We start from the raw sequence: 26,876 nt of genomic DNA, 5'->3' as shown, positions 1-26,876 counted from the left end.
TAGTTTGGTTTTCTGTTGTTATAATAAAACATGGACTAAAACCACTTCAGGTAGGAAAGAGGTTGTCTAGCTTATAAATTGTACTCAACCATGAGGGAAGCCAAGTCAGGAACCTGGAGACAGGAACCAAAGCAGAGTCCACTGAGTATTTATTGCATGTATTGGTTACTTTTCTTTTACTATGATAGACTGCCATAACAAAAGGGAACTTATACACAGAAGAACATAGCTGTGCTTAAGATTCTAGAACAATGTGTTTCAATCTTCCTAATGCTGAAACGCTTTAATACAGTTCCTCATATTATGGTGACCACCAATCCTAAAAGTGTTTTTTTTTTTTTGTTCCTTCGTAGCTGTAATCTTGCTACTGTTATGCACCATAATGTATATCTATGTCTTCAAATTTTCTTAGGGGAGCCCTGTGAAAGGGTCATATGACCCCTAAAAGAGATGTGATCCCTAGGTTGATAGTGACTGTTCTAGAGGGATGAGAATCAATCACGGCAGGGAGAAAGGCAGCAGGAGGAACTCACATCTCAACTACAAGCATGAGGCAGAAAGAGCAAACTGGGACAGAGGGTGAGGCTATAAACTCTGGAAGCTGATCTGCAGTGATATTCTTCCTCTACTTCTCCAAATAGCACCACTAACTGGAGACTAAATATTTAATACCCAAGTCTCTGGGGGGGGGGGCGTTTCCATTTAGAGCACCATACCATTCTTACAGAGGGCCTGATTGATTCCCAGCACTGTCATCAGGTTGTCCCCAACCCCCTGTCAGTTCAGTTATGGGGAATTGGGTGCCCTCTTCTGGCCCTCTTGGGCACCTGCACACACATTATGCACATGTGCTTTTTAAGGTACATATGTTTTAAAAAACATTTTTAAAGTCACGTATGCTAAAAGACCCAACACATTTCCTGAACACATAGTTTGATACTGTCTCAGTAGGATTGTCTCAGGCCAGAACTTTTCCATCTTATGTAGATTCATGCCACAGAATTTGCAACAGTCCCCAAGGCTTGGAACGTCACTAGTCTCAGGGACTCTATGGAGTGCTATTAGATTCATTATCTGTTATTCAATGATCATCTGTTGTTTGATCCATTGGAATATTTGGTTAATAGTAAAAGACAGAATCGTTAGAAAAAAATATGGTTACTACTCAGTTAAATATTTTGTAGTGTTATATCATTTGTATATTGATAAATAAATCTTGCCTGAAGACCAGAGACAAAGTTAAAGCCACTAAAGGTCAGTCAATGGTGACACACACCTTTAATTCCAGGATTTGGGGGACAGAACCAGATAGATCTCTGTGAGATCAAGGCCACCCTGGGCTACACAAGATCAATGCAGAAAAAAAATCTAGGTGCTGGTGGCTCACACCTTTAATCCCAGTTCTAGGGAGTCACACGCCTTTAATCCCAGCACTAGAGAGAATACAAAATGGGAGGAGAGAAGCTTAGTCGGCTTAATCTGAGGTATCCCAGACTTGGTAGAGGTAAGACTTCTCTAGTGGCTTTCCTGCTCTGCTCTTCTGGGTTTGGGTTGAACCCCAAATTTGTCTCTTGGGTTATTATTTGTGCTATAATATTTAGTATCTACAAAGTAATTGAGGCTTTTATCAATCTTCCCTGTGTTGTGTCAGTACAGCACGAATTATCAGAGACATACACACACGTGTGCTTCTTTTTTAATCCTCAGAATTGTGGATGAATGAGGCAGGGCATACATCAACTTATTGGGTTCATTGGTTGGCAGAAAATTGAATCCCTAGAGGTGATGAAAAGTCCTTGTTTTTAATGTTTGCATATTTCTTTTATATAAATTCTCACAACCAATGTGTTGTCACTAAATACTGAATTGGGAAGAGGTATATATCTGTAGAGTCATCTTTGCCACCTGTGAGAATTGGTTCCAGCATAAATAACTCATAATTCATTGATAAATAATATCCCAAAATAAGTAATAGGGGTGACTCAGTGAGTCACAGTTAGCACAGTTACATAACTCTTTTCATGGTCATCATAGATTTGTGACCCAAGAAACAAAGAAAATTTTGAATTAACTCTCAGTAACACTTGACTGTTGGAATGCTTATCTGTTTTTCTCTTGTTTTAATATAGAGTGTTCAAAAGAAATTAAATCCTTAATGTGGATATATGTAATGGTAGGAAATTTTATCCGTGGAATTGGTGAAACCCCCATCATGCCCTTGGGTATTTCTTACATAGAAGATTTTGCCAAATCTGAAAACTCCCCTTTATATATTGGTAAGTTTGAAAATCAGAGTTGGAATCTTTACTAGCTAACTAAGTTTTCAGAGGCTAAAAACATTTATTTATTTATTTATTTATTTATTTATTTATTTATTTGGTCACATTGTGGTTTGCACAATGTTGATCTGAGTGCTATGCCACCATTGGTCTTAAAGATTATTTAATGGAAGAATTAAAAATTATAGTTCCAGTCAAGCCACTTTTTCAATCAGCCTCTCACTGTTGGAGAGCCCGCTAACCTTCTGAACCTACAGTCTTCTGTTGCTACCACATTATCCCTAAAGCATTAGAGATTCATCAATATTTCCTGGAAAATGTTTCTTAGATTTAATTGTGGTTTTTTGTTGTTGTTGCTTTTCATTATCATTCTTGCATCTATAAGATATTACAATTTAATTATTGGCCATTTTGTATCTGTAGTACTTTAAAATACAGTCTTATATCTGTCTGTCTGTCTGTCTGCCTCTCTCCCTCTCTCTCTCTCTCTCTCTCTCTCTCTCTCTCTGTGTGTGTGTGTGTGTGTGTGTGTGTGTGCATTTTGTTGGCAGTGTGGTGTTCAGATGACAGCTTTAGAGAGTTGGCCTGGATATTGAACTCTGATCCTTGGGTCAAGTTTGATGGACAAATGCCTTTACCTGTTGAACCTTGTGCTTGGCACTTAGTATTTTCTTTTGTTGTATTCTTGTAAACTATCTTGCAGAATAAGACTTATCAAATACTATTTTAATCATGTCTCCTCTACTATGTTCAATAGTTGGTTTCTTATTTACCATCTTCTCTCTTTTACTACTTGGGGCTCTGCAACCTGCTTCTCTATGAAGTTAATGACACATTTTCCTTTGTTTTAAATTCTTGGCCTAGACAGGCAGGTTTTTTATGGTTTTAATAACTATCCAAGTTGATCTTTTGTTTGTATTACTTAAACATGTCTTTTTAAAATGTATACATCTTAAGGGAAAAACCATTTGAGTGTATACCTATTTCTGCTGTCTCTTAACTGTTCTCAGCTTATTAGGAATAATTTGCATATGTTCTTAAGTAATTCCATCTGTAGTTGTTTATAAACCCATAACTTTGTATGTAGGGACACTTTTCAATTAATGTGTACATATTACTTAACATGAAAGAACAAACAAACAAAAATGAAAGCAGATAATAGAAGAGAAGAATGGGGTTAGGATTAACCAAGATTATTTAAATTAAAAGTAACTTTTGTCACTATTTAAAGACTTACTGATTTGGCAATAATCTTTTATATTTAGGTATGAAATTTCACAGAGGTAAAATGTGACTGTGGCTGCTGCTTTATTGCTTGCTCTGATCATTCAGCTTTCACCCTAATATGTGACTCAGAGTTTTTATTTAATAATACTACTTTGGATCACACTTCAAAACTGTGTTAGTTTCATTTCTTTTTCTGTGAGGAAATGCAGCCTTGGAGAGAAAGGAGTTCATTTATCTTATAATTTCATAACAATAGAGAAGTCACAGTAGCAGAAGCTTGAGGCTGCTGTCACAGATCCAAGAGCAGAGAGTGAACGTATGCATGCTTATGTCTTTGCTTGCATGGTTGTGCTCAGCTCTTTCCCTACTCTTACATAGTTGATGACTCCCTGCCTAGGGAATGGTCCTGCTCACAGTGGACCGGGTCTTCCCACATCAATTAACTTAATTGAGACAGTCTTCTATGGACATGCCCCAGGTAAACCCAGTGTAGACAACACTTTATTAAGATTCTCCTCCCAGGGAATTCTAGGCAGGACAGTTGACAATTAAACCTAGCCATCACAGAAACCCTTGAAAACATGGCTATAGACCTTGCTCATATCCTGGCTTTGACAGGACTGCCTGTGATAGTACAGCCTTCGGCCTTAACTCAGAATGAAAGAGAATGTGGAATGTAGCTTTGAGTGATAAAGTTTTTGTGTCAATCAGGTTTCTGTCACTTTAATAAATATCTAAGATAACATTTTATAAAGAAAAAGGATTTGTTTGGCTCACAGATTTGGAAGTTTTGGTCTATGTTGCTGGACTGTGTGGTTTAGAGGCTTGTGATGAGGCAGTTCACCATGGTGACAGGAAGGATGATGGAGTGAACCCATTCATCTTGTGAGTGGGAAGGGAAAGAGAATGAGGAAGGGGCTATGGTTCTACTCCAGATGACCTGAACATCCGCCATCATACCCTGAATTGGAAGTTACTTCAGGCTTCAGTCGTAACCCCTGGGAAACAAGTCTGTGATCCATGAAATTCTGAGGGACATTCTATATTGAAACAATGGGAGCATCTTTCTTAATATTTATAGAATCAATGTATGTACATGCAACACATATATGTACATGTAATGGGTATATATGTGTATAAATTTACATGTAACATACATATCAAACTTAATTTTTTTATATCGAATACATAAGAATACCTAAGGTAGTAGGGTATAGCTCAGTTGTAGAGTGCTTGGCTAGGCTACTGGATTTAATACCCAGCTCGACGATGGAAGGAAAAGAAATCTAATATCTAAACCTATTAATAGTCAAGGCTTTTGTGTGCAAGCAAACTCTTTGTGTGGTTGTGTAACTTCCTATTTTTGTTTACTTCCAGGTATTTTAGAAACAGGAATGGTTGTTGGCCCATTGATTGGACTTTTATTGGCATCCTTCTGTGCAACCCTTTATGTAGACATTGGATCTGTGAATACAGGTAAAATAGATTTTATTTATATAGTATAGTCTCTAGAGTGTAGAAGAATGCTCCAGATTAATATACCACTGCCTCCTTTGATCCTCAGTTAGGCAAATTATCACTGCTTACAGTTTGCAGCCCCAAGAGGAGCAGAGGTAAGGATAAAATGCCACCTTCTCATTAAAAGTCCCACATCCTCTCACCACATTGTAGCCACTCCTTTGGTTTCAAACAATTTACTCAAATAAGTCTTTCTCAATGAGGCAGTCACTGTGGATAATGAAAGAGATCTTTTCATTAAAAAAGAAAAGTTTGTGATAAGCACTTATTTAAAAGGTTTCACATAACAGACGGAAATAATCATTACCTGCTCAAAATTATATTGCTGCAAGCGGCCCAGTTCCCATGTCGGAGAAACTGCAGGGGAGCTGCAGAGCAGGCAAACCACCGGACAGATGCACAGACACTCATGGGAACGTTATCTGAGGGCCAGAGGGTAATTCTTTGTTTTATATTTCTTTCTGCTGGTTGTTCTTTTTTTTTAATTTTTTTTATTGCGAAAAGAAGAAAAAAACATAAACAAAAAACAAGTTTCCACCTCCTCCCAGCCTCCCATTTCCCTTCCCCTCCTCCCACCCTTCTCCCCCTCCTCCCACCCTTCTCCCCCTCCCCCCACTCCTCCCCCCCCCTCCCTCTCCAGTCCACAGATCTGTCCGGGTTCCCTGCCCTGTGGTAAGTCCTAGGTCCTCCCCCCTCCGTCCATATCTAGGAAGGTGAACATCCAGACTGGCTAGGCTCCCACAAAGCCAGCACATTAAGTAGGATCAAAACCCCCTGCCATTGTCCTTGGTGTCTCATCAGCCCTCATTGTTCGCCATGTTCAGAGAGTCCGGTTTTATCCCATGCTTCTTCGGTCACAGTCCAGCTGGCCTTGGTGAGCTCCCCGTAGATCAGCTCCACTGTCTCAGTGGGTGGATGCACGCCTCGTGGTCCCGAATTCTTTGCTCATGTTCTCCCTCCTTCTGCTCCTCCTTGGGACCTTGGGAGCTCAGTCCAGTGCTCCTGTGTGGGTCTCTGTCTCTATCTCTATCCATCACCAGATGAAGATTCTATGATGATATGCAAGATATTCGTCAGTATTGCTCTAGGATAGGGTCATTTCAGGTTCCCAATCCTCAGCTGCCCAAGGAACTAACTGGGAACCTCATCTTGGGCACTAGGGAGCCACTCTAGGGTCAAGTCTCTTGCCCACCCTAAACTGGCTCCCTTAACTAAGAATTGTGGTTCCGTGCTCCCCTATCCACCTTTCCTTTATCCCAATTCTCCTGTTTCCCAGGTCCCCCCTCCTTCCCTTCTACCTTTTCTCTCCCCATCTCCCTTTACCCCCATCCCACCCCATCCCCAAGATCCCATTTTCTCCCCGGAAATTTGGTCTACTTCCCTTAGCCAAGAGGACAACTATATGTTTTTCCTTGGGTTCACCTTCTTACTTAGCTTCTTTAGGTTCACCTCTTGTAGACTCCGTGGTCCTTATTTATGGCTAGAAACCAATTATGAGTGAGTACATCCCATATTCATCTTTTTGGGTCTGGGACACCTCACTCAGGATAGTGTTTTCTATTTCCATCCATTTGCATGCAAAATTCGAGAAGTCATTGTTTTTTACCGCAGCGTAGTACTCTAGTGTGTATATATTCCGTACTTTCTTCATCCATTCTTCCATTGAAGGGCATCTAGGTTGTTTCCAGGTTCTGGCTATTACAAATAATACTGCTATGAACATAGTTGAACAAATGCTTTTGTCATTTGATAAAGCATCTCTTGGGTATATTCCCAAGAGTGGTATTGCTGGGTCCAGGGGTAAGTTGATCCCGAATTTCCTGAGAAACCGAAACACTGACTTCCACAGTGGTTGCACAAGATTGCATTCCCACCAGCAATGGATGAGGGTACCCGTTCCTCCACAGCCTCTCCAGCAAAGGTTATCCTTGGTGTTTTTGACTTTAGCCATTCTGACAGGTGTAAGATGATATCTCAAAGTTGTTTTGATTTGCATTTCCCTGATTGCTAAGGAAGTTGAACACGACCTTAAGTGTCTTTTGGCCATTTGAACTTCTTCTGTTGAGAATTCTCTGTTCAGTTCAGTGCCCCATTTTTTAATTGGGTTAATTAGCATTTTAAAGTGTAGTTTCTTGAGTTCTCTATATATTTTGGAGATCAGACCTTTGTCTGTTGTGGGGTTGGTGAAAATCTTCTCCCAGTCAGTAGGTTGCCTTTGTGTCTTAGTGACCATGTCCTTTGCTTTACAGAAGCTCAGACCTAACCTTAGGTATAGGGAAATAATTTACTTTAATCATCAGCCTGTTTTTTTCACAGGCATAATTCAAGGGTCTATAGTTCACTAAACTTCCTTGCTCTTGTTTTCCATCCTCTGCAAATCCCATATTTGGGAAAGGTGACTTTTACCCTATATTTGTCTTTTTAGTACTTCTTATTGGAACAATTGTCAGAATAACATAAATCATGTTCCTAATCATCTTACTAATTGTCTTAACCACATGTATCTTTTAAGCTCAAATTTTAATTAAATCATTGATTCAACTAAACATCATTACTCTTATAAAAATTATTATATACAAGTTAATTGCCCAGTGAAGAGTGGGATTTTTCTCAAGAACAACAACGCTGTACTAGATACAGTAGAATTCCTTCTTATAGTAACTGCACTGCAACAAATACAGCAGGAATATGGCAGCAACAAACAGAAGGAAGCACAGAAAAAAACAAGGGACATTCTGTAAAAAAATCCTTCAGGACCTCTGCCTCTCCAGGATGTACCTAAGTAGCTTTGTCATCCTCTGGGCTATATTCCATAAGATCTATTGCTGTCTACAGCTCCTATGACATGGCCACTGGCTACATATCACCACATATTGCTAGATCAAATCAGTTGATTTTCTTAATGAATACACAAAAAAGTAATTGTGTACCATGTGATATTTTATTGTCTTAATTTATGTCTTATTTGTGTGTGTGTGTGTGTGTGTGTGTGTGTGTGTTTACACTGTGTGTGGGTGCCTGCTGAGGTCAGAAAAGGGTTCAGATGTTCTGAAATCATAGTTACAGGCAGTAGTGAGTTTTGATATGGGTGCGGCTAATAGAACTCAGGACCTCTGCAATAGCAGCAATCATTCTTAGTTATTGCTGAACCGTCTCTCCAGTCCTTTTCTTCAATCACTGTGATGTTTTCAGATATGAATTCACTAGGTTAAATCTAATTTCTTAAATATGTCTCAAATCCTTTTACTCTCTTTTTAAAATGAACTTTTAACTATTATGCTATGTATAATAATATAACAATCCAGAACTTTTTTTCTTTGATAATTTTAACTTTACCCAATTGAATAATCTTGGACACATTTTCTTTCTTTCTGAGGCAGGGTTTCTCCGTATTTCTCAGATTGTCCTGGAACTCATTTTGCAGAACAGATTGACCTCAAACTCACAGAGATCTGCTTGCCTCTGCCTCCCTAAATGATGGGATTAAAGTTGTGCACCACCACTGCCTGGCTCAGACATTTTTTCTAAAGGTCTGAATTCACCCAGCCTAGTGACAGATAACTATAATCCCAGAATTTAGGAAGTAGAAGCAGGGCACCATAGTACAAGGCCCAAACAAGAACAAGAGCAAACATGCGAATAGTTTACAAATAATACACAAATTTTGTGTTTAGATGGATTATGATCCTTAATAATTTTCTACAGTTTACCCAGGAAAGAATGATGCAAGCTAACAAAACATCTGTTTTTCTCCACAGATGACCTGACCATAACTCTCACTGATACTCGCTGGGTCGGTGCTTGGTGGATCGGCTTTTTGATCTGTGCAGGAGTGAATGTCCTGACCAGCATCCCCTTTTTCTTCCTTCCCAAAACACTCCCCAAAGAAGGACTAGAGGATAATGCAGATGTGACTAAAAGCAATAAAAAAGAGAAACACCGTGAAAAAGCCATGGGAAAAAAACATGGAATCACCAAAGGTAAACAGGAAAACTTTAAATTCTGCATTTGGTTTAGATGGGTCTGAAGTTAATTGAGCATTTGCCAGATAAATTCTGTGCTGATTTAAAATAGTTTGTCAATAGTGGTTCCTACTCAGATGTGTTAAACTTCTTCCCAAGTTATCCCTTGGAAACAATGGGTATATTTTTATAAACATCGTATCTTAGATTAGACTTTTGAAAAATTCAAGTCGATCTGGATACTCAATAAGAAAAATAGTTTTCTCATCTGTTTAAAAAAATCTATTTTACATAAAATATTTGTCCAAGCTAAAAAGTACATGAATAACTAGGAATTAAAGGTAAAGATAATAGGAGAAAAACATTGTCGTATGGTAACAGTATAGTTTGCTAAGAAAAATGTCAGTTTAGCTATGAGTATCCTTGATATTAAGACTAGAAAATAGCCAGGTGGTGGTGACATACACCTCTAATCCCAGAATTCTAAGCAGAGACAGTAGATCTCTGTGAGCTTGAGGCCAGCCTGGTCTACAGAACGAGTTATAGGTCAGGTTCCAAAGCTACAGAGAAACACTATCTTGAAAAACCAAAAACCAAAAGGTTGAAAGCAAAAACATGAGTGGTAACATAATCCTCTGTATTTGAAGGTGTGTGATAGTTTACATGAGAACTGTTTCCCATGGAGCAGACTGCTATAAAACAAACAGAAATGTTATCAACTTCTGGTGCAGAACAGTGGTGTATCTGTGAGATGCTTAGTGGTCAAGACTGCCCATTCCTGAACCTTGGCACTAATTTCATACTTGTATTTAGGTGACCTCTGTAGTATTCTCAAGAAATTTGAGTTAGTTCAAGAGGGGCATGGCTTGAGCTCTGAAATTCTTACAGTGTATAGCTGGAAGATAGGCAGGGGCTATGTCTTTACCTGTCAAATGAGGGTTGCAGTATAATATATTCTTGGGTTTCTGTGATATTCTGGTGCAGATTATGGTGAGGAAAATTGTATTGGTCATATCTCTATTTTTTCCACCACTCATAACCTCCAATGGCATCATGCGCTGAATAACCACATGTAGGAGTAGGGGCTGCTTGTTCTTGCCAGCCACCTGGCTAGCTTAGATCTAAAATAATCACACAGAAACTGTATTAATTAAATCAATGCTTGACAAATTAGCTCTAGATTCTTATTTGCTAACTCTTATATTAATTTAAACCATTTCTATTAATCTGTGCCTCACCATGAGGTTGTGGCTTACCAGCAAAGTTTCAGCATGTCTGACTCTGGTGGCAGCTCCATGGCATCCCTCTAACTGTGCCTTCCTCCTCCAATGCTATAGACCAAGCCAGTTCTTTAATAATTAACCAATAAAAGCAACAGATAGACAGAAGGACTTCCCATACCATTTCCCTGTTTCTGTTCAAACAATAAGGAAGACTTTAATTTTAACAAAGTTACATATAACAAAATAGGTATCAAATAAGAATTACCGTTAAAATATGTATATCTACTTTATCTTTTATCATAACTAGTGAAAACTATAACTATAAATTCTTCAACTTCATCAAAGACTCCAGAAGGATATGATATTACCTTATAGTGAAGAGCTGAGGGCTGTGTTCCTGCTGCTTCAGCTCCCGGCCTCCTGGCTAGCTTATGCCCCAAAATAAGTACATGCAAACTGTATTCTTTTAAACACTGCCTGGCCCATTAGTTCCAGCCTCTTACTGGCTAACTCTCACATCTCGATTAACCCATTTCTAATAATCTGTGTTGCACCATGAGGTGGTAGCTTGCCACAAAAGATCTTAACCTGCATCCATCTTGGAGAGGAGAGGCATGGTGACTGCCTGACTCGGCTTCTTTCTCCCAGCATTCTGTTCTGTTTACTCCGCCTACCTAATTTTCTGTCCTATTAGGGCCAAGACAGTCTTTTTATTTAACCAATGAAATTAACACAAAACAGAAGACTCTCCCCCATCATTCATAAGTAAACAGGAAGCAAATTATTCATATCTATATTATATCCCCCTTTGAATGTAAACAAACATTTATAGACAATATTTGGGAATGTGGATATACTTTTATACAACAGCTTCCTGTGCTTGGGGGCACTGATAACCTCGCCTTTAATATTTTATCCTGTGTGCTTGGTTCATCTCAGTCAGCAGTTGGGCAAAGTAATTTGGGGGGCGAGGTTCCCAGCAACCTTTCAGGAAGCCTTGTTCCATCAAACCATATTGGTCTGGAAGTAATCCACAGGTTCTCATCTTCTGTGAAAACAAAAGAAGAACCTCTCTTAAAGAACCTGCAACATGCCACCAGCAAACAGCAAGAAGCTGTGTTAAGCTCTGCATTTTTTTTTGTCAAGAATTCCTTTTCAAGCCCTATTAGATTTTATATGGATGTAGTTACCAATGATGGTGCCAATTTGTAGAAGGAGGGACCGCTTGTTCTTCCAGCATGCCCAACTAGCTTAGACCTGAAATAATCACAGCGAAACTGTATTAATTAAATCACTGCTTGGCCCCTTAGCTCTAGCTGCTTATTGGCTAACTCTTACATATTAATTTAGCCCATTCCTATTAATCTGTGCATTACCACAAGGTCATGGCCTACCAGCAAAATTTCAGCATGTTTATCTATAGTGACAGTTCCATGGCATTTCTCTAACTCTGCCTTTTTTCCTCCCATGCTATAGGCCAAGCCAGTTCTTTATTCATTAACCAATAAAGGCAATACATAGATAGAAGGACCTCCCACACCAATCACACATCTACCTTAATCACTATTGACCATTGCTGGGCTAGTAACACTGTAAACTAGTTCAGAAGCTTTAGCATTCTTAGAATCATGGTTATTTTAAGGATTTTCCTGAAAGGGCTAATATTGATTGTTATGTGTGATTGTGTGGCCTGCCAGGTCAACATGATTTTCAAAACTAGGTAAGCACTTAGCATAATATAAGACATATAGAAAATCAACATGAATTGTGGAAATTTATTTAGGATAACAGGGATGTCAGCAAACACAGGTGAGTTCAAAAGCTTCTGGGAATTCTGATTGTAACCCTGTCATTCATAAAGATGGATTTGTCACTAAATTTCACTTCTTTTTGTTAAATTTCTATGCCTATACTTCTTAGTGGTTTCTTCTTGATGCTTTACTCTCAAAAATATTAGGCAATTTATTAAGAATAGTAAAAACTTAGAAAATCAAGATAGAAAACATAGAGATGAAAAAGGAAAGAGATTACTAAGTGTGGAGTTCATTACCTTCTGTGAGATTCAATCCATTTACTAGAGAAGGGCTAAAACTAGATGTTCACCTTTTAAACAAGGAGGAGTTCCAATTACATTAGTTGGAAGTTGCTTGGAATACAACAAATGAGCAGGCTTTTATTACAGTGAGACCCATGTGTTAAGATGTTTAAAAATATCACTATGTGCTTTCTAATGAATGGTCTGTTGTAAAATCCAGCAGGAATGCTGTGGTTGGCTGAACTGCAACGGGATTTCTGGAGCTTTCCTAAGATTTTAGCTTATCTATTTTTTGTATCAAGTACTATAGCATCAGTATCTGAACTCAAACTTCATCAAAGAGAATCCCTTATAGATTCAAGAGAAAAAGACTAGTAACTCTCTAGTTAATGCAGGATATTAACAGAAAAAAATGGGAAAACAAATAAAATAATGTAACCACAGATAGGATGCCATGTCTTTTTAGGTTGCCTGATGACTTATCTGGATTCTCATTCTCTTTCAAAACCAGTTGTGGCACTAACTTTCAGGAGCACCTTAAACAATGACGTAGAACTTCAGCCCAATGGGGTAAAGATTTATCAAATGTATTTGTGTCGCAATGCAGAATTTATAAAATTTTAGGAAAACACTGAACACAAAATGCAAGGCCAGGTTATGTTGATGATGTTGACACTCTCTTGTTTCAGATTTCTTGCCATTTATGAAAAGTCTCTTCTGCAATCCGATTTATATGCTTTTCACACTTATTAGTGTGCTCCAGGTCAATTCATTTATCATTACTTTTACCTTTATGCCAAAATACCTGGAACAGCAATATGGAAAATCAACTGCAGAGATAATCTTTCTCATAGGTATGTATTTTTATTATCACATTAGTAGTAGTTCCCCTTTCTCCAGGTTGATCATGAACAGTATACCCTAGGACTCGCTTAACAAGGTGATGATGTGACCAGGAAACTGCAAGAAAATTGAATACTGCTACCATACTTGTAAATATCTTCTTTCCAGTCTTCAGGTAAATCAAGAATGGATAGAAAAAAAAAAGAGGCCAGAAATACCGTCTCTGTTCTCTCTCCTATCTAAATGAAAATCATCATCATTATGGAAATATTTGGGGGTCCTTATGTCAGTCAATTTTTAGATAGTCAATATTTTAATTCAAAGAGGAATATAGATTTTAGTTACTGGAATTATGTATCTTACTCCCAGGTTTTATTTCTGGGCTTCAATTCTTGCCTTATACATTATTCCTAATTTGGTTACTTGGTTTCCTGGTGGTCTGAGTAATCTGGACAACCACACTCTTCCTTTCTTGTTAGTGTACCAAATTCAGGGATCCTACCTATCTTTGGGTCTTTCCTGGATTCATTTACTCTTGAAAACTGACAGCCATAGGCTGAAAGCATCCACACTATTGGCAGTTCGCTGAGAATTCAAGTCCCTACCCTCAGATGGATAAAATTAAACACAACTGCATGGCACTGAAAAGGACTGATAATTTTTTTCAAGTCTGGGGTTGATGTTGTATGAATGCAAACTAGGAAGGATTTTCTCTCTCATTTTTTTTTAATTTTTCTATGATTTTTTGCTTGGGAAGTGACTCAGGAAGGAAGAATTCTGGGTAACAGGCAATTTACAGAAATTTCTACACTTGACAAGCATAGAATCCACAGTGACCTTCAAAATTACCTAGGGACGAGTCAAATTAAAAATCGAGTGGAAAGAAGTACATGAAATACCTAGTGTATTTGTGTGTGTGTGCATGAGAGAGAGATGGTTATAAGGTGTTTATAACTTGTTTCAAATAATTAATTAATGCCAAGTGTTTTTTTAAGTGACATTTATGGGATATTTGAAATATGTGAGTTGGTGGTGGTTAGGATCACTGTATATTAGAGAGAAATAATAATTTAAAATGTATTAAAAATTGATAACATTTATTTTCTGCTCTTTTACTAATACTATTTTATTTGCATTTATAGGTGTTTATAGCTTACCTCCAATATGCATTGGATATTTAATTGGTGGCTTGATTATGAAAAAGTTCAAGATAACTGTCAAGAAAGCTGCATACATAGCATTCTGTTTATCTCTTATTGAGTACCTTCTATTTTTTTTAAACTGGATGTGGGCCTGTGATAATTTCCCAGTTGCTGGCTTAACTACATCTTATGAACATGAACGGTATGTTATTTCCTAAGGAAGAAAATACCATTTTCACAATTGCTAATCCATTTTCTACAAGGATTGTACATGACCAGTCATTTTACTACAACTTATTTGCAGTCATCCATGGTTATCTTGTACTTTTCTTTCACTCATCAATACTATTGCACTCCATGTTGTGAACCTATTAAAGAGGTCAGGGGACTATCAGTGAGAAATTTATGATTCTGTGTACATATGGGTAGTTTTCTTTAAAGTGTAATAAAGAAAATTTCCTGGAGCTTTCAAGCTTAAATTATATATGTATTTAAACACCAGATAGCTTTAAACGTTGATTATATAACAACAGATTTCTTTAAAGGTTGACTATACAGACCAAAAAAAATATATGTTTTTACAGTGGGTAAAAATTTAGAATAATTGAATCTAATACTGATGAGTCAATATATATATATATTATAATATATAATTATATATAATATGTATATACATTATATATATAATATTTGTATAAATCACTAGTATAGTTACATCTCATGTGCACCCTAGTCTTAGACTTTGTATTTTAAGAGTTTCCTGGTCATATTCTATATTAGCATGGGAAATGTAACACTTTGTTTAGAGCACAGTTATAAAATCTGTTAACAAATCAGTTAAAATGAAATAAAACATATACATGGTGGTTCCTTTAAAAGTTCTGGGTTGACAACTCAGTGGTAAAATGTTGGAGGGGATTGTGTGTTCATTCCTGGCCACCCAGACCAAAAATAATTACAGAAACTGTATTAATTAAAGTACTGATTGGCAAATAACTTAAGCATCTTTCTAGATAACTCTTATATCGTAAATTGACCAATTTATATTAATCTGTACATCACCATGAATTTTTGGTCTACCAATGATTCTGGTGTCTGTCTCCTCCAGCAGCTACATGGTATCTCCCTGATTCCACCTGCTTTTGCCCTCTATCTCTGCTTGGAATTTCTGTCTTACTCTATTCTGCTCAGTAATAGGCCCAAGCAGCTTCTATATTTATTAACTAAATACATTCACAGCGTGCAGAGGGGAATTCCACATCACCTCACCTTTTTGTTCTAAATAAAGCGGAAGGTTTTAACTTTAACATGCTAAAATTATCTATAACAAAGCAGGAGTCAAGCAAGAATTACAGTTACAATATTTATATCTACTTTATCTTTTATCATAACTGAGGAAAACTATAATTATAACTATCTATTCCTCAACTCCATTAAAGACTCCAGAAGAATAAAATGTTGCCTAAGGAAACAGGAAGTGCATTGTAAGCAACTTCCAAAACTCTACAATTGACAGAGGCCTCTTGCTGCCTGGACAATCACCAAAAGTTCTTCTGTAACATTGAGGCACCCATCCTCAGCCTACAGGCTGATAAAGTTTGGCAAAATTTTCCATGAAACAGGAAATTTCAAAGACAGTTCCACCTATATTGGCAGTTTTTCAGTAACTTTTTTCTGCATCCTGCAGAATTCCTGGCAGACACTTTCATGAAACAGGAACTCTGGAAGACTGTCTCATCTTCTTTGAGAAATTTCAGTAGTCATTCTTCTGTGGGTCCCGTATGTCCAGTTCATTCGACAGAACATCAAGCAGTTCAGGAAAGAGCAGTTTCTTGCCCATATGGCTAACCAACTCCATAAGAAGCCTCTTTGATGCCCATTATCCTCTTGAACTATATTTGTGCTACCAGGAGCAGATGAGTCTCATTGTCATGAAAAGTGCTAAAACATTTTAAATGCTTTGTTCTGTTAGTTTTTGAAAAGTGTGGAGAATACTGAGCCATCTAAAATATATCTCTGTACACCTAGAAAACCTAAGAAACATTACTACAAGTTTGACTATTATAGATGACTATCTATTAATTTGAATTTCTTAACTAAATATTACCTGCACAAATACAATACCTTAATCAAGAAAATAAATATGCATATAACTAAGTTTATTGTATCAATAAGCCAAGATGTATACTAATGCAAATTATTTATCTCTATTGCATATCCCCCTTTAAAAGTAAACAAAGATTCATAAATAATCATTTTTGAAATTTGAGCATAGTTCTCTCCAAACTGATTCCTGCTTTTTGTTGGGTGAAGTAATTTTTGGGGATTATGTAGAATTTTCAGGGGGTGTTGCTCAATCAAACCACATTAGTCTAGAAAGAATATATAGATTCTCATCCTCTGTGGAAACAAAAGCAGAACCTCTTTTCCAGAGCAGCATGTCCTTAGACCCATATTTTGAAGTCAAAATACTTTTAAAATATATATATTGGTTTAGCTTAGCATCTTGTACAATGAAATGTCTCTCTGTACTTAGCTTATTCACAGTCAGAAATTCAAAGAAAACACAATAATATACATAATCCAGACTCTCTGTGTATGTTCTATATACATGACTTATTTTTCCTTACTCTTTTAACCTATGACTCTCTGTCTCTTTAAAGATTCTGCTTTATTCTTTAAAAGTATTTCTTTTTATAACTGCCAATACTTTCCTCTTCTCTCTTCCAAGTCTATGCACATTTATCCAATACTGTGACCCTTCAGAGGTCTTTTTCATCTGAATCTGTCTTTATTGCATATCTGTAATTATTTTCTGATCAGAAGTGCTTTTTTTAATCCTAAGCAGGCATGGCTAGGATCATCTCCATGGTCCTACCTGTTGGCTCCACCCAGTCCAACATGGTGAAGGCATGTTTCCTGCCTCTGAGAGCCATGCACATTGCCCAATATTGCAAACAATAGGTCTATATTGATATTAAGTGAGTTGTACCACTCTGCTCACAAACCCCATTCAAATGTTCCAAAGCTGGACCTCTTGTAAGAGTCAGAGCCCTTTGTGCTTGCAGATCAGGAAGCTTCTGTTTATAAAAGCCACACAGTTTTTACTACATCTCTCTTAAAGGTGCAAGTGGCACCCCTGCTTGCTACAAGCCCATCTGGGGAAAAAATATGGCTACCAAGAAACTGTGCTTGCTTCCCATTTTGTGGGCCTAGAAGCCCTCATTTTTAATCCTTTTTAGGGTTTTATGTGGATCCATGCCCCAGAGAGTGGGCACAGTAAAATACTTGCTGGACTGGCAGAAGGACCTGAGTTCAGATTACCAGAATCCATGTACAGTTTGACATGATACAGTATCTGTAATCCCAGGACTCTTATTGTGAGCTGGGAGCCACAGCAGGAAAACCTGAAAGGTCACAGGCCTGTTAGTCTGACATTTGCAGCAGTAACTGGGGACTCTGTTTTTAAAAGAGTGGAAGATTGTCTTCTGACCTCCACATGCATGCTGTTGTATGTGTGTTTACACACATGAACACACAGAGACACACACACATGTGTGTGTATGTGTGTGAGAGAGATGGGAGCAGAGATTAAAAGACCTTTCAAGATCTTTAAAAGTTTTAAAATTTGAATAATTTCATTATAAAATTATGAATAATTATATACATTATCTAATTTGAAACTCTTTTTATGAAAGTAATTATTCTGTTCACTTTGTAGATGTAGAGAATAAAACTCATGGTGAATTACTAAATTTTCAGAAAATGGCTTCAAAAATACCATAGAATTCTGTATACTGACTCTATCTCCAGTCATGCTGACCTCCACACTGTGCTTGAGCGACAGAATTTGAATTCAGACCCTAGCTTCCTCATTATCATCTTTCAGTCCCTTTGTAAATATGGGGCATGCTCTATTGCAGAAGAGCATGTGTAGTTACCCAATCCACATATATGTCTTATATATATTTTATAATTGGAAACTGCAATTTCTTCAGGTCAGCCCATCATGCAGATCAATGACAAATTACAATCTTCATTTTTTAAAGATCCAACAGCACAGTTTTCTCATATATGGTATGCACCTAATGTTTATTTTTGAAGTAATTGAAAAAGCAGCAAAGTGAACACTGGAACAGATAACTTTTGGCCAAAAAAACAGAGTATAGAGATAACACATTGATATTTGGATGATTTCTGTTTTTGTTCTGGGGAATTAAATGAAGTCTCTCTCTCTCTCTCTCTCTCTCTCTCTCTCTCTCTCTCTCTCTCTCTCCCCCCTCTCATCTCTCCCATCTCTCCCCCCGTGTGTGTGACTTTCTGTATCTCTGCCCATCTGTCTGTCTGTCTTTCCATCTGCGTGTGTGTGTCTGTATGTGTACATGCACGTGCGTATGTGCATGAATGCATGTGAACTGACTGAGATGAAGATAAGAAAACAAAGGGTTTGCGTGGTTCTTCAGAATCAATAACATTATTTTTAATAATTTCAGAATTCAACAGCCTTTGTATGTAAAGAAAAATGTTCTTGCCGAGTGCAGCAAAGCGTGTAACTGTTTAACGAAAACATGGGATCCAGTGTGTGGAGACAACGGCCTATCATACATGTCAGCCTGCCTTGCAGGCTGTGAAAACTCTGATGGAACAGGAATCAACATGGTATACATTCTTGCAGTGCTTGGGAGTGATGCTTTGTGTGCTGTATTAATATGTGCTATGATCTAAGACCACATCTACTAACAAACAAAAATTAGTCCCTGCTTAAAATGGACTAATATATTTTGTGAACCACTAACTACTTTACATATGTATATTTAAAATTATAATTCATAGATGTTATGTAAAACCTTGACAGAATCTGAAATTTATTTTGTAATTTCAAGGCATCTGAAATTATTATACAAATTAATGAAGTTAAAATTCGAGGATTAGTTGGAGAGCTAGCATAGCTGTAAGTACACTTGCTGATCTTTTAGTAGAGCTGTTTGGTTCCCAGCACACACATGGGACAGCTTACAATCTTGGTAATCTGACACTCTCTTCTGCCTTCCTCCAGCACCCACATCCACCTATTTGAATACACACAGATACAGAAGTATATGTGTAAATAAACATTAAAATTGAAAATATTCTGGATAGAATCTGCTCTTTACTGATAGGGTCTTATAAATTTCAGGCTGACCTCAAATACCTCTGTAGTTGAAACACACAGAAAACTTAATTTTCCATATTATGACCCTCTTTTATTCATTTACTTATTTATTGTAGTTGTGTGTGTGTGTGTGTGTGTGTGTGTGTGTGTGTGTGTGTGCGTGTGCAGGTGCATGAGTATATGCAGGCCAAAATGTTACCTCAGCTGTGGACTCTCAGGTCACATCCACTTTGTTCTTTGGAGACAGGATCTCTCTAGCCTGAAATTTGTTGATACAGTTAGGCTGCCTGGCAAGTGAGCCCCAGAGAGTCACCTGCTCCCTCCTTCAGAGCACCAATGTTGCAAGTACTTTCTCTACACATGCATTTTTCACATGTGTGCTGGGGATCTGAACTCAGGTCCTCACCCTTGTACAGATATTTACAGACTCTTGTATCTCTGCATCCCACGTCATGATAATTTAACAGATAAAGAGTTAAGCGTTTTCCTTGCCTTAAACATGTTATAATACTTACAGAGATGGCTGATAGTCAAAATGAAATATAAATTTTGATTTTGAATCAGACCCATTATCATAACAATCAGAAAACAATTGGCTTTATTGTTGAAATAACCATTTTCTTAGGGGACATGACTTTATTTGTAAGCACCTAACTATTCCAAAAACATTCTGAAACATTTTGTTTTAGTCCTTAGTACTAGGGTCAAAACAAAACAAAGCAGAATTTATTTACTTTTTTTAAAAAGTATGTGCAGGCTAGAAGAGTATGTGCAGGCTCAGTGTGTAAAGACATTTGTCACCAAACACTATTACCACAGCTACATCCTAAGGCCACACATGAGAGAAGAGAACTAACTCCCATAACTTACCCCTGACTTCTACATGTATGCCATGGCATTCACTTGTCAACCCATAAACACAAAGTTGATCAGGCGTACACACACAAACACACACATATGCACAGCAAGTACAAGAAAAACAAACAAACAAGCAAATAAATGAAAAAGATACATGTAGGAGTAATTAAGGAAGACTGCAAGAGCCCATTACAAATGATAACAAATGTTTATTGGGGAACACTCACAAAAATAAATCTGCTGTGGTTCTCTGTGCTATGGGTCCTGAGAACTTCAACCAGAATATCGACCACTAGCTAAAAGAGAGCATGTTTCTCACCTGTATTTATAGTACCTCAGACCACACTCTAATGGGCCAGGACCCAGAATGCTATTGGCTAAATGAATCCCCACAACACCTCCCCCTTTTGTATAAATAAGAAAGTTCTAAGCATTATATATATATATATATATATATATATATATATATATATATATTATAGGTATTATTGGAACAAATATCAAGTATTGTCTGGCAAAAAGAAAAGGTAAAGTCATATATGAAAATAGAACTAAAACAAACATGAATAACATCAAGCAAGAAATACATGCTAGGGCCGGGCGGTGGTGGCGCACGCCTGTAATCCCAGCACTCGGGAGGCAGAGGCAGGCGGATCTCTGTGAGTTCGAGACCAGCCTGGTCTACAGAGCTAGTTCCAGGACAGGCTCCAAAACCACAGAGAAACCTTGTCTCGAAAAAAACAAAAAAAAAATGCATGCTAAATGTTTAGTCTAAGGTAATTAGCAAATAAAAGAAAAAATATTTCAATAGTTGTCCTATAATGAAAGGTTTAAGTTTTATAATAAGCAAAACACTGTTTTATTTCCTTGGAACTGTATGCTGGAGTCTTGTTTATTTTTATTTGTGCAGGTATACCCATGATGATCATAACTTCTAGTAAAAGTGTGTTTACTAAATCATTCTTTTGCAAACTCAAAGCCATTGCCCATTGAAAACCTGAATAGGTATCAATGGTGTGGAGTACATGTTTTAGTTTTTCAAACTCTACAACAAAGGCCAAATCTATATGCCAGATTTCATTTTTTGAGTACCATTTGGGTTATGTCCTGCAGGTTGTGGAAGAAAAAGTAGGTCTTTTTAGTGTCCCTGGCTTGTTGCCATGTGATGGAAAAGTCCTTTTTTAAAATCCTTTGCTATTTATGTGATATTTCTTAAGAAATTCTGAAACCCTCAGCACATTCTTAATCAATAATTGATTAATATCTGTACTACCTTGTGCTAGAGGACCTGGCAGATCCATAGAGTATAGATTATGTATGAAATACATGGAATGATACCTATTACTGATTATAACTTGTACCTGAATAAGTAATAAAGTCAACTCTGTATTATCTGGTATATATTCAGCAGTTTCAATATACAAAAAAACTCTTCCTACACACTGCAAATCAATAACTACTTGAGGTTCTTTAAAATCCCTTAGTACCATGAGAATAACATAATTCTGACTTTTGAACAGAATAATAGTGGCTTTGTTATATTTAACTTAAATTTTCTGATTTGTAACCTGCCTTTCCTGATTTATTTGCACCAGTATATAATGTAGGGGGTCCCAATTATTGGTATGTCTTATACAATTTGAGGAAGGATCCAATTAGTTCTCTTTATAAGTTGAAATTTCTTGCTTTGGAGGTATCAGTTGTTAATCTCTCCCCCAAAATTACTGCGAGATCTTTGTCAGGGTTCACTTTCTTCCCATAATTTGTCAATTTCAACTTTATTAAAAGGTACTATTTTTTTGTCTATTCCCATTAATTAATTAAATCTAATTTTTCCTTTTATAACTAACTCAGAGACATTTTCTATATAAGCTTTTAATTTTTTACTCAGTTTATATGGTAAAAAGATCCAATCTAAGATAATATTTTCCCTCTGCATTAAAATTATTATAGAGGAATATTTGAAAACTAATATAACCAGAATGCAGTTAAGATTTAGATCCATAGGATGCACATGTGTTTTCTGTAATTTCTCTTTAATCAAAGTAAATTCTCTCTCAGCTTCAGCTGATAATTTCTTGGGACTATTTAAATCCATGTCACCCCGTAAGATTTTGTTTAAATTAATCAGGTCATTAGGATGTATTCCAAGAGTGGGCTGTAGATTGTAAATGTCTCCTAGCAATCTTTGGAAGTAATTAAGAGTCTGCAATCAATCTCTCCTAATTTGTACCTTTTGGGGTCTAATTTTCTTTAAACCTATTTTATAACCTCAGTAATTTGTAGAATCTACTCTTTGTATTTTTAGAAGCAATTTGTAATCCCCATGTAGACAAAATTTTCTTTACTTCTTTAAACATTCTTTCTAAAGTCTCTACATTTGAGTCAGATAGTAAAATGTGATCCATGTAATGATAAATTATAGATTGAAGAAACTTCTTATGCATCATTTATAATGGCTGACCTACAAATAATTGCCACAGGGTTGGGCTATTTAACATTCCTTATGGGAGAATCTTCCATTGTTATCTTTTAGTAGACTGATATTTTAAGTAGACACTGTGAAGGCAAATTTTTTCTCTGTCTTTTTGTAGAGATATAGTGAAAACAATCTTTTAAATCAATGAATATAAAAGGCCATCCTTTAGGAAATAGGAAAGGCAAAGGAATTTCAGATTTTAGAGAACCCAGTGACTAAATAAATGTATTGACAATTCTTAGACCCATTACCATTCTCCATTTTCCAGAATTTTTTTTAACAACAAACACAAGAGATTTCAATGGCTGGTTGAGTCGTAGGTATACTTAAGACTCAACTTAAGTATCTAGTTGCTCCATTATCAGCTGTTCTAAGGACTGTAGTTTCCCTTTTGTTAATGGCCATTGCTTAACCCATGAAGGTTTCTTAGTTAACAATTTTAAAGGTAGAGCTGTTGGTACCTCTGAGAGTTTGCCAATTGTTGTTCAATGTTTTAGTACAGCCTAAATAATGACTTTTTAATTATGCTTTATAATGGTCTTCCCAGAAACATGAGGTGGTTTATTGTACATTTCTGAGACTGTAGAGACTGCAGGGATGTTAATCTTGGCATTTCATTGCTGCAACAGATCATGATGCCACAGATTTACTGCTGTATTAGCCAAGTATGTTTTATCCCTTGCTCTCTATCCTTCTGGCTCAAAATATTCAACCCATTTTGTGCTTTATTTTAGCCGAAATAGGGTTCTGATTCCTAGGAATTGAGCATCTGCCTCCTGAAGAGGCCAATTCAGATGCCAAGATTCTGAAGCAATAATAGTCATGCCTGCATTTATATATAGTAACACTTCAATTATAAGGTTATTTATTTGTACTTTTAGCCTTGATTTTTGATAATTTATAGAAGTCTGCCAAAATATACACTTGCTATTTTCAGCTGGAATATTTCATTCATCACCCATTGTTATTCTGTCATTCCGTCCAGTGCACTATGTTTTTTTTTTTTTTACAACAGGCACTAGGTTTTCTAATTTTCATGGGAAGGCATGTTCTCCACTGTTGAGGGAGCTGCGGGCTGCGTTCCTGCTGCCCCAGCTCCTGGCCGCCTGGCTAGCTTATGCCCCAAAATAACAACACACAAACTGTATTCTTTTAAGCACTGCTTGGCCCATTTCTATTAATGTGTGTAGCACCCCAAGGTGTGCTTACTGGGAAGATTTTAGCCTATGTCCATCCTGGGTCGGAGCTTCATTGTGTCTGCCCCAGAGAGCAGAGCTAAGGCGTATGAGCTCACTTCCTCTTCCTCCCAGCATTCTGTTCTGTTTACTCCACCCACCTATGTTTTAACCTATCAGGGCCAAGCATTTTCTTTATTATTTAACCAATGACCTTCTTCCATCACTCCACCATGACAGAGAAAGACTAGACTACTTTTGACCTGGGGGTCTGTGAGAGGCCCCTTCCCAAGGAGCTCCCTGATGGTAATGGATTGCCTTGTCTCTTGTTGATCTACATTCACTGATCCAATGCTGGCTTTGCCACATCTTCTGCATAATCCAACAAGTTGTGGTCTTCTATTTGGGTCATTCTGAGAAGAAACACTATTTCTAGGATCAACCTGTTTACAATCCCTTCTCCGATGGCCTATTCTACTTCAATTAAAACATTTGGTATTTTGATGTTTCTTCATACCTTTAAAAATCTCTTCTCCTACCCAAGCCTCAATGAGTAAAGAAACTCAACATTGACTGTGTGCTGGATCCATTCATCCATTGGTGCTCATCTGTCCTTCAAAGGGCCAACTATTTTTTTTTTAATCTGAGTTACCATTTAAAAAAGCTGGAGTTTCAAGAAATACTTGTCTAACTTCTAGATCTGCTATTTTTATTTGTACAGTCACAGTAAATCTTTGAAAAAAGTCACTAAAGTGTTTTCTTTATCCTTGTATAAATTTATTATATGATTCAATTCTTTTTCCTAGTCTTGAATCTTATCTCAAGCATTAAAGGCTGCTGTATGGCATAGGGACAAGATGTGTTCATTGTATACAGCTCGACTGTCTGTGTCAGCATGATAGCCCTGAACAAGAATTTGATCTTGGAAAGCCTCAAAACATCTGACCCTACCTTGATGTTCAAGGGCTTTGACTTCCTTTCTCCAGTAACTCTTCCACTGTAGCTGTGGACCATGGTCTAATACTGATGAGACTAGTTGAAGCCAACATGTGGAGTGAACTTAGTTTTTGAAGCCCATTTCTTCACTAACTGCCTCACATATAGTGAATGCATGCCATAAGAAACCAATGCTTCCTTAATATGTTTTAGATCTTTCATACATACAGGCTCTCTTTTACATTCTATATATTATTTGGCTATTTCATATTTTCTTATTTTTCAGAAATAGTAACAATGTAAGTAGTTAAAATTCTTGGTAAGTTATCTCTGACACTGAGAGGTACTGGCAATGCTAAGTCTTTACTATTGTCTTTTGTATTTGCCCCATCTCCTTACTTATTAATTATGACAAGTTCTTCAATGGTTTAAAATTGTTCTATCATTGTGATTTGTAGATTATAAATTTTTTGACCTGTGAATATTTTCAAAAATTTTATCAACCAATTAATTTCTGGGTTTCATCATGCACATGTTATTCCAAGTTTTTAACTTTGTCCACTAATGATATCTTCTCATCATTAAGGATTATTTGGATAGCATGTAGATTGCCTTCCAGAAGGGATGTTCTCTTGGCTAGCTTGTCATAACTTTTTAACAGATTTTGATTGTCAATTCAAACAGTATGGTTCCTTTCAGATAACTTCTCATTCCCAGTCTGTAAAGTTTGTATTATTTCAATAGGTTTCTCATTCTTGATTTTGTTATCAAACCATTTATTTAAGGATATAATATTAAGTATCAAGCTAATAGCAGCAATGATTAAGAATGTATATATCCCAGGTAGGTCATATAGCTTTTCTAGAATTCTATCCATAGTAGAAACAAAAAGGTTGTTACATTCCTGGATGGTGACATTATCTGAGATTATCTTAGTTATGATTTTAAAATTTCAGAAATAATTTGGTTATTTAGTTATTAATCAAAATAATATCTAGTTATCAGAAATCTTCAGATTGCTGTAGGTGTAATAATATTGATTGACCAGCAGGTAGAGCTAGTGTTCAGTTAGCTGGTTTAAGTGGCTACTGAGAGTTTAAAGTATAATAATATCAGTGTTGGCCAGCAAGTTCCAGAGTTGTACCATCAAAGTGGTCCAGGGATGCTGGAGTTCCCATCTGACTTGTACCAAAGTTGTTAATCTATAGATTTAAAGTAGAACTCAAAACCATACTGAACAGAATTTTGTTAAAGAAAAAGGGGGGAAAGAGCAGACAACATTCTCAGATGCCAGTCAGCGTAGCTGTGCAGTGGGCAAGCAGAGGTTGAGCCTCTGAACCACAGTCATGGGTGTGGAGTGGGTGGGGCCTGGGAGGAAGCTAAGCCACTGTGAATGGGAGTCGCATAAGTGGTTAGCCACATGAAGGTTTACACAGTGGCAGAGGGGAGAACAGCGGACTTTGGTCATGTGGACACTAGAAGCAAGAATGTAGGTATAATTAAGAGAGTCCATGAGAGCCCACGATAAAAGCTAACAAATGTTTATTGGGGAACACTCACAATAAGAATGATGCTGCGGTCCTCTGCTCTGTGGGCACTGAGCGCTGTGAACAGAATCCAGAGCACCAGCTAAGATACAGCAAGAAAGCATTCTGTCTGCGCTTATAATAATTCAGACCACACCCTGATAGGACAGTGTCCAGAGGGCTATTGGCTGAATGAATTTCCACAAGAAGCAAAAGCAAATAAACAAGCAACCAAATGAAAAAGTGAAGTGTGCAATCAGGATAATTGAAGTTTTAAAAATTCGCTTCTTAGCTGGGCGGTGGTGGCGCGTGCCTTTAATCCCAGCACTTGGGAGGCAGAGGCAGGTGGATCTCTGTGAGTTCGAGGCCAGCCTGGTCTATAAGAACTAGTTCCAGGAAAGGAACCAAAAGCTACGGAGAAACCCTGTCTCAAAAGTTCAAAAAAAAAAAAAATTCGCTTCTTGTACTTTGAAAAATAAAACACCAACTTTGAAAAATCTCCCCCTTTATATTTTGTGATA

The 26,876-nt window shown here is 37.1% G+C and overlaps 1 protein-coding gene across 2 annotated transcripts in view; it reads left to right on the top strand.

Moving 5' to 3' along the window:
• The window catches only part of LOC121434378 (solute carrier organic anion transporter family member 1A4-like), a 47,574-nt gene that overhangs the window by 11,893 nt on the left and 8,805 nt on the right, over positions 1 to 26,876 (top strand). For both annotated transcript variants that reach the window (XM_041633291.1, XM_041633283.1), the window contains exons 7-12: positions 2,130 to 2,276; positions 4,884 to 4,982; positions 8,783 to 9,004; positions 12,934 to 13,098; positions 14,230 to 14,431; positions 18,723 to 18,888. In XM_041633291.1, the coding sequence (XP_041489225.1) occupies positions 2,130 to 2,276; positions 4,884 to 4,982; positions 8,783 to 9,004; positions 12,934 to 13,098; positions 14,230 to 14,431; positions 18,723 to 18,888 (1,001 nt within the window). The remainder of the gene's footprint in view (positions 1 to 2,129; positions 2,277 to 4,883; positions 4,983 to 8,782; positions 9,005 to 12,933; positions 13,099 to 14,229; positions 14,432 to 18,722; positions 18,889 to 26,876) is intronic.

This window comes from Microtus oregoni, unplaced genomic scaffold (genome assembly GCF_018167655.1).
Source record: "Microtus oregoni isolate MIOR12 unplaced genomic scaffold, Mior012 000002F_ref0000024, whole genome shotgun sequence".
Lineage (NCBI taxonomy): Eukaryota > Metazoa > Chordata > Mammalia > Rodentia > Cricetidae > Microtus > Microtus oregoni.
The sequence above is the reverse complement of the archived record's forward strand: the minus strand, read 5'-3'. Positions and strand labels throughout refer to the sequence as shown.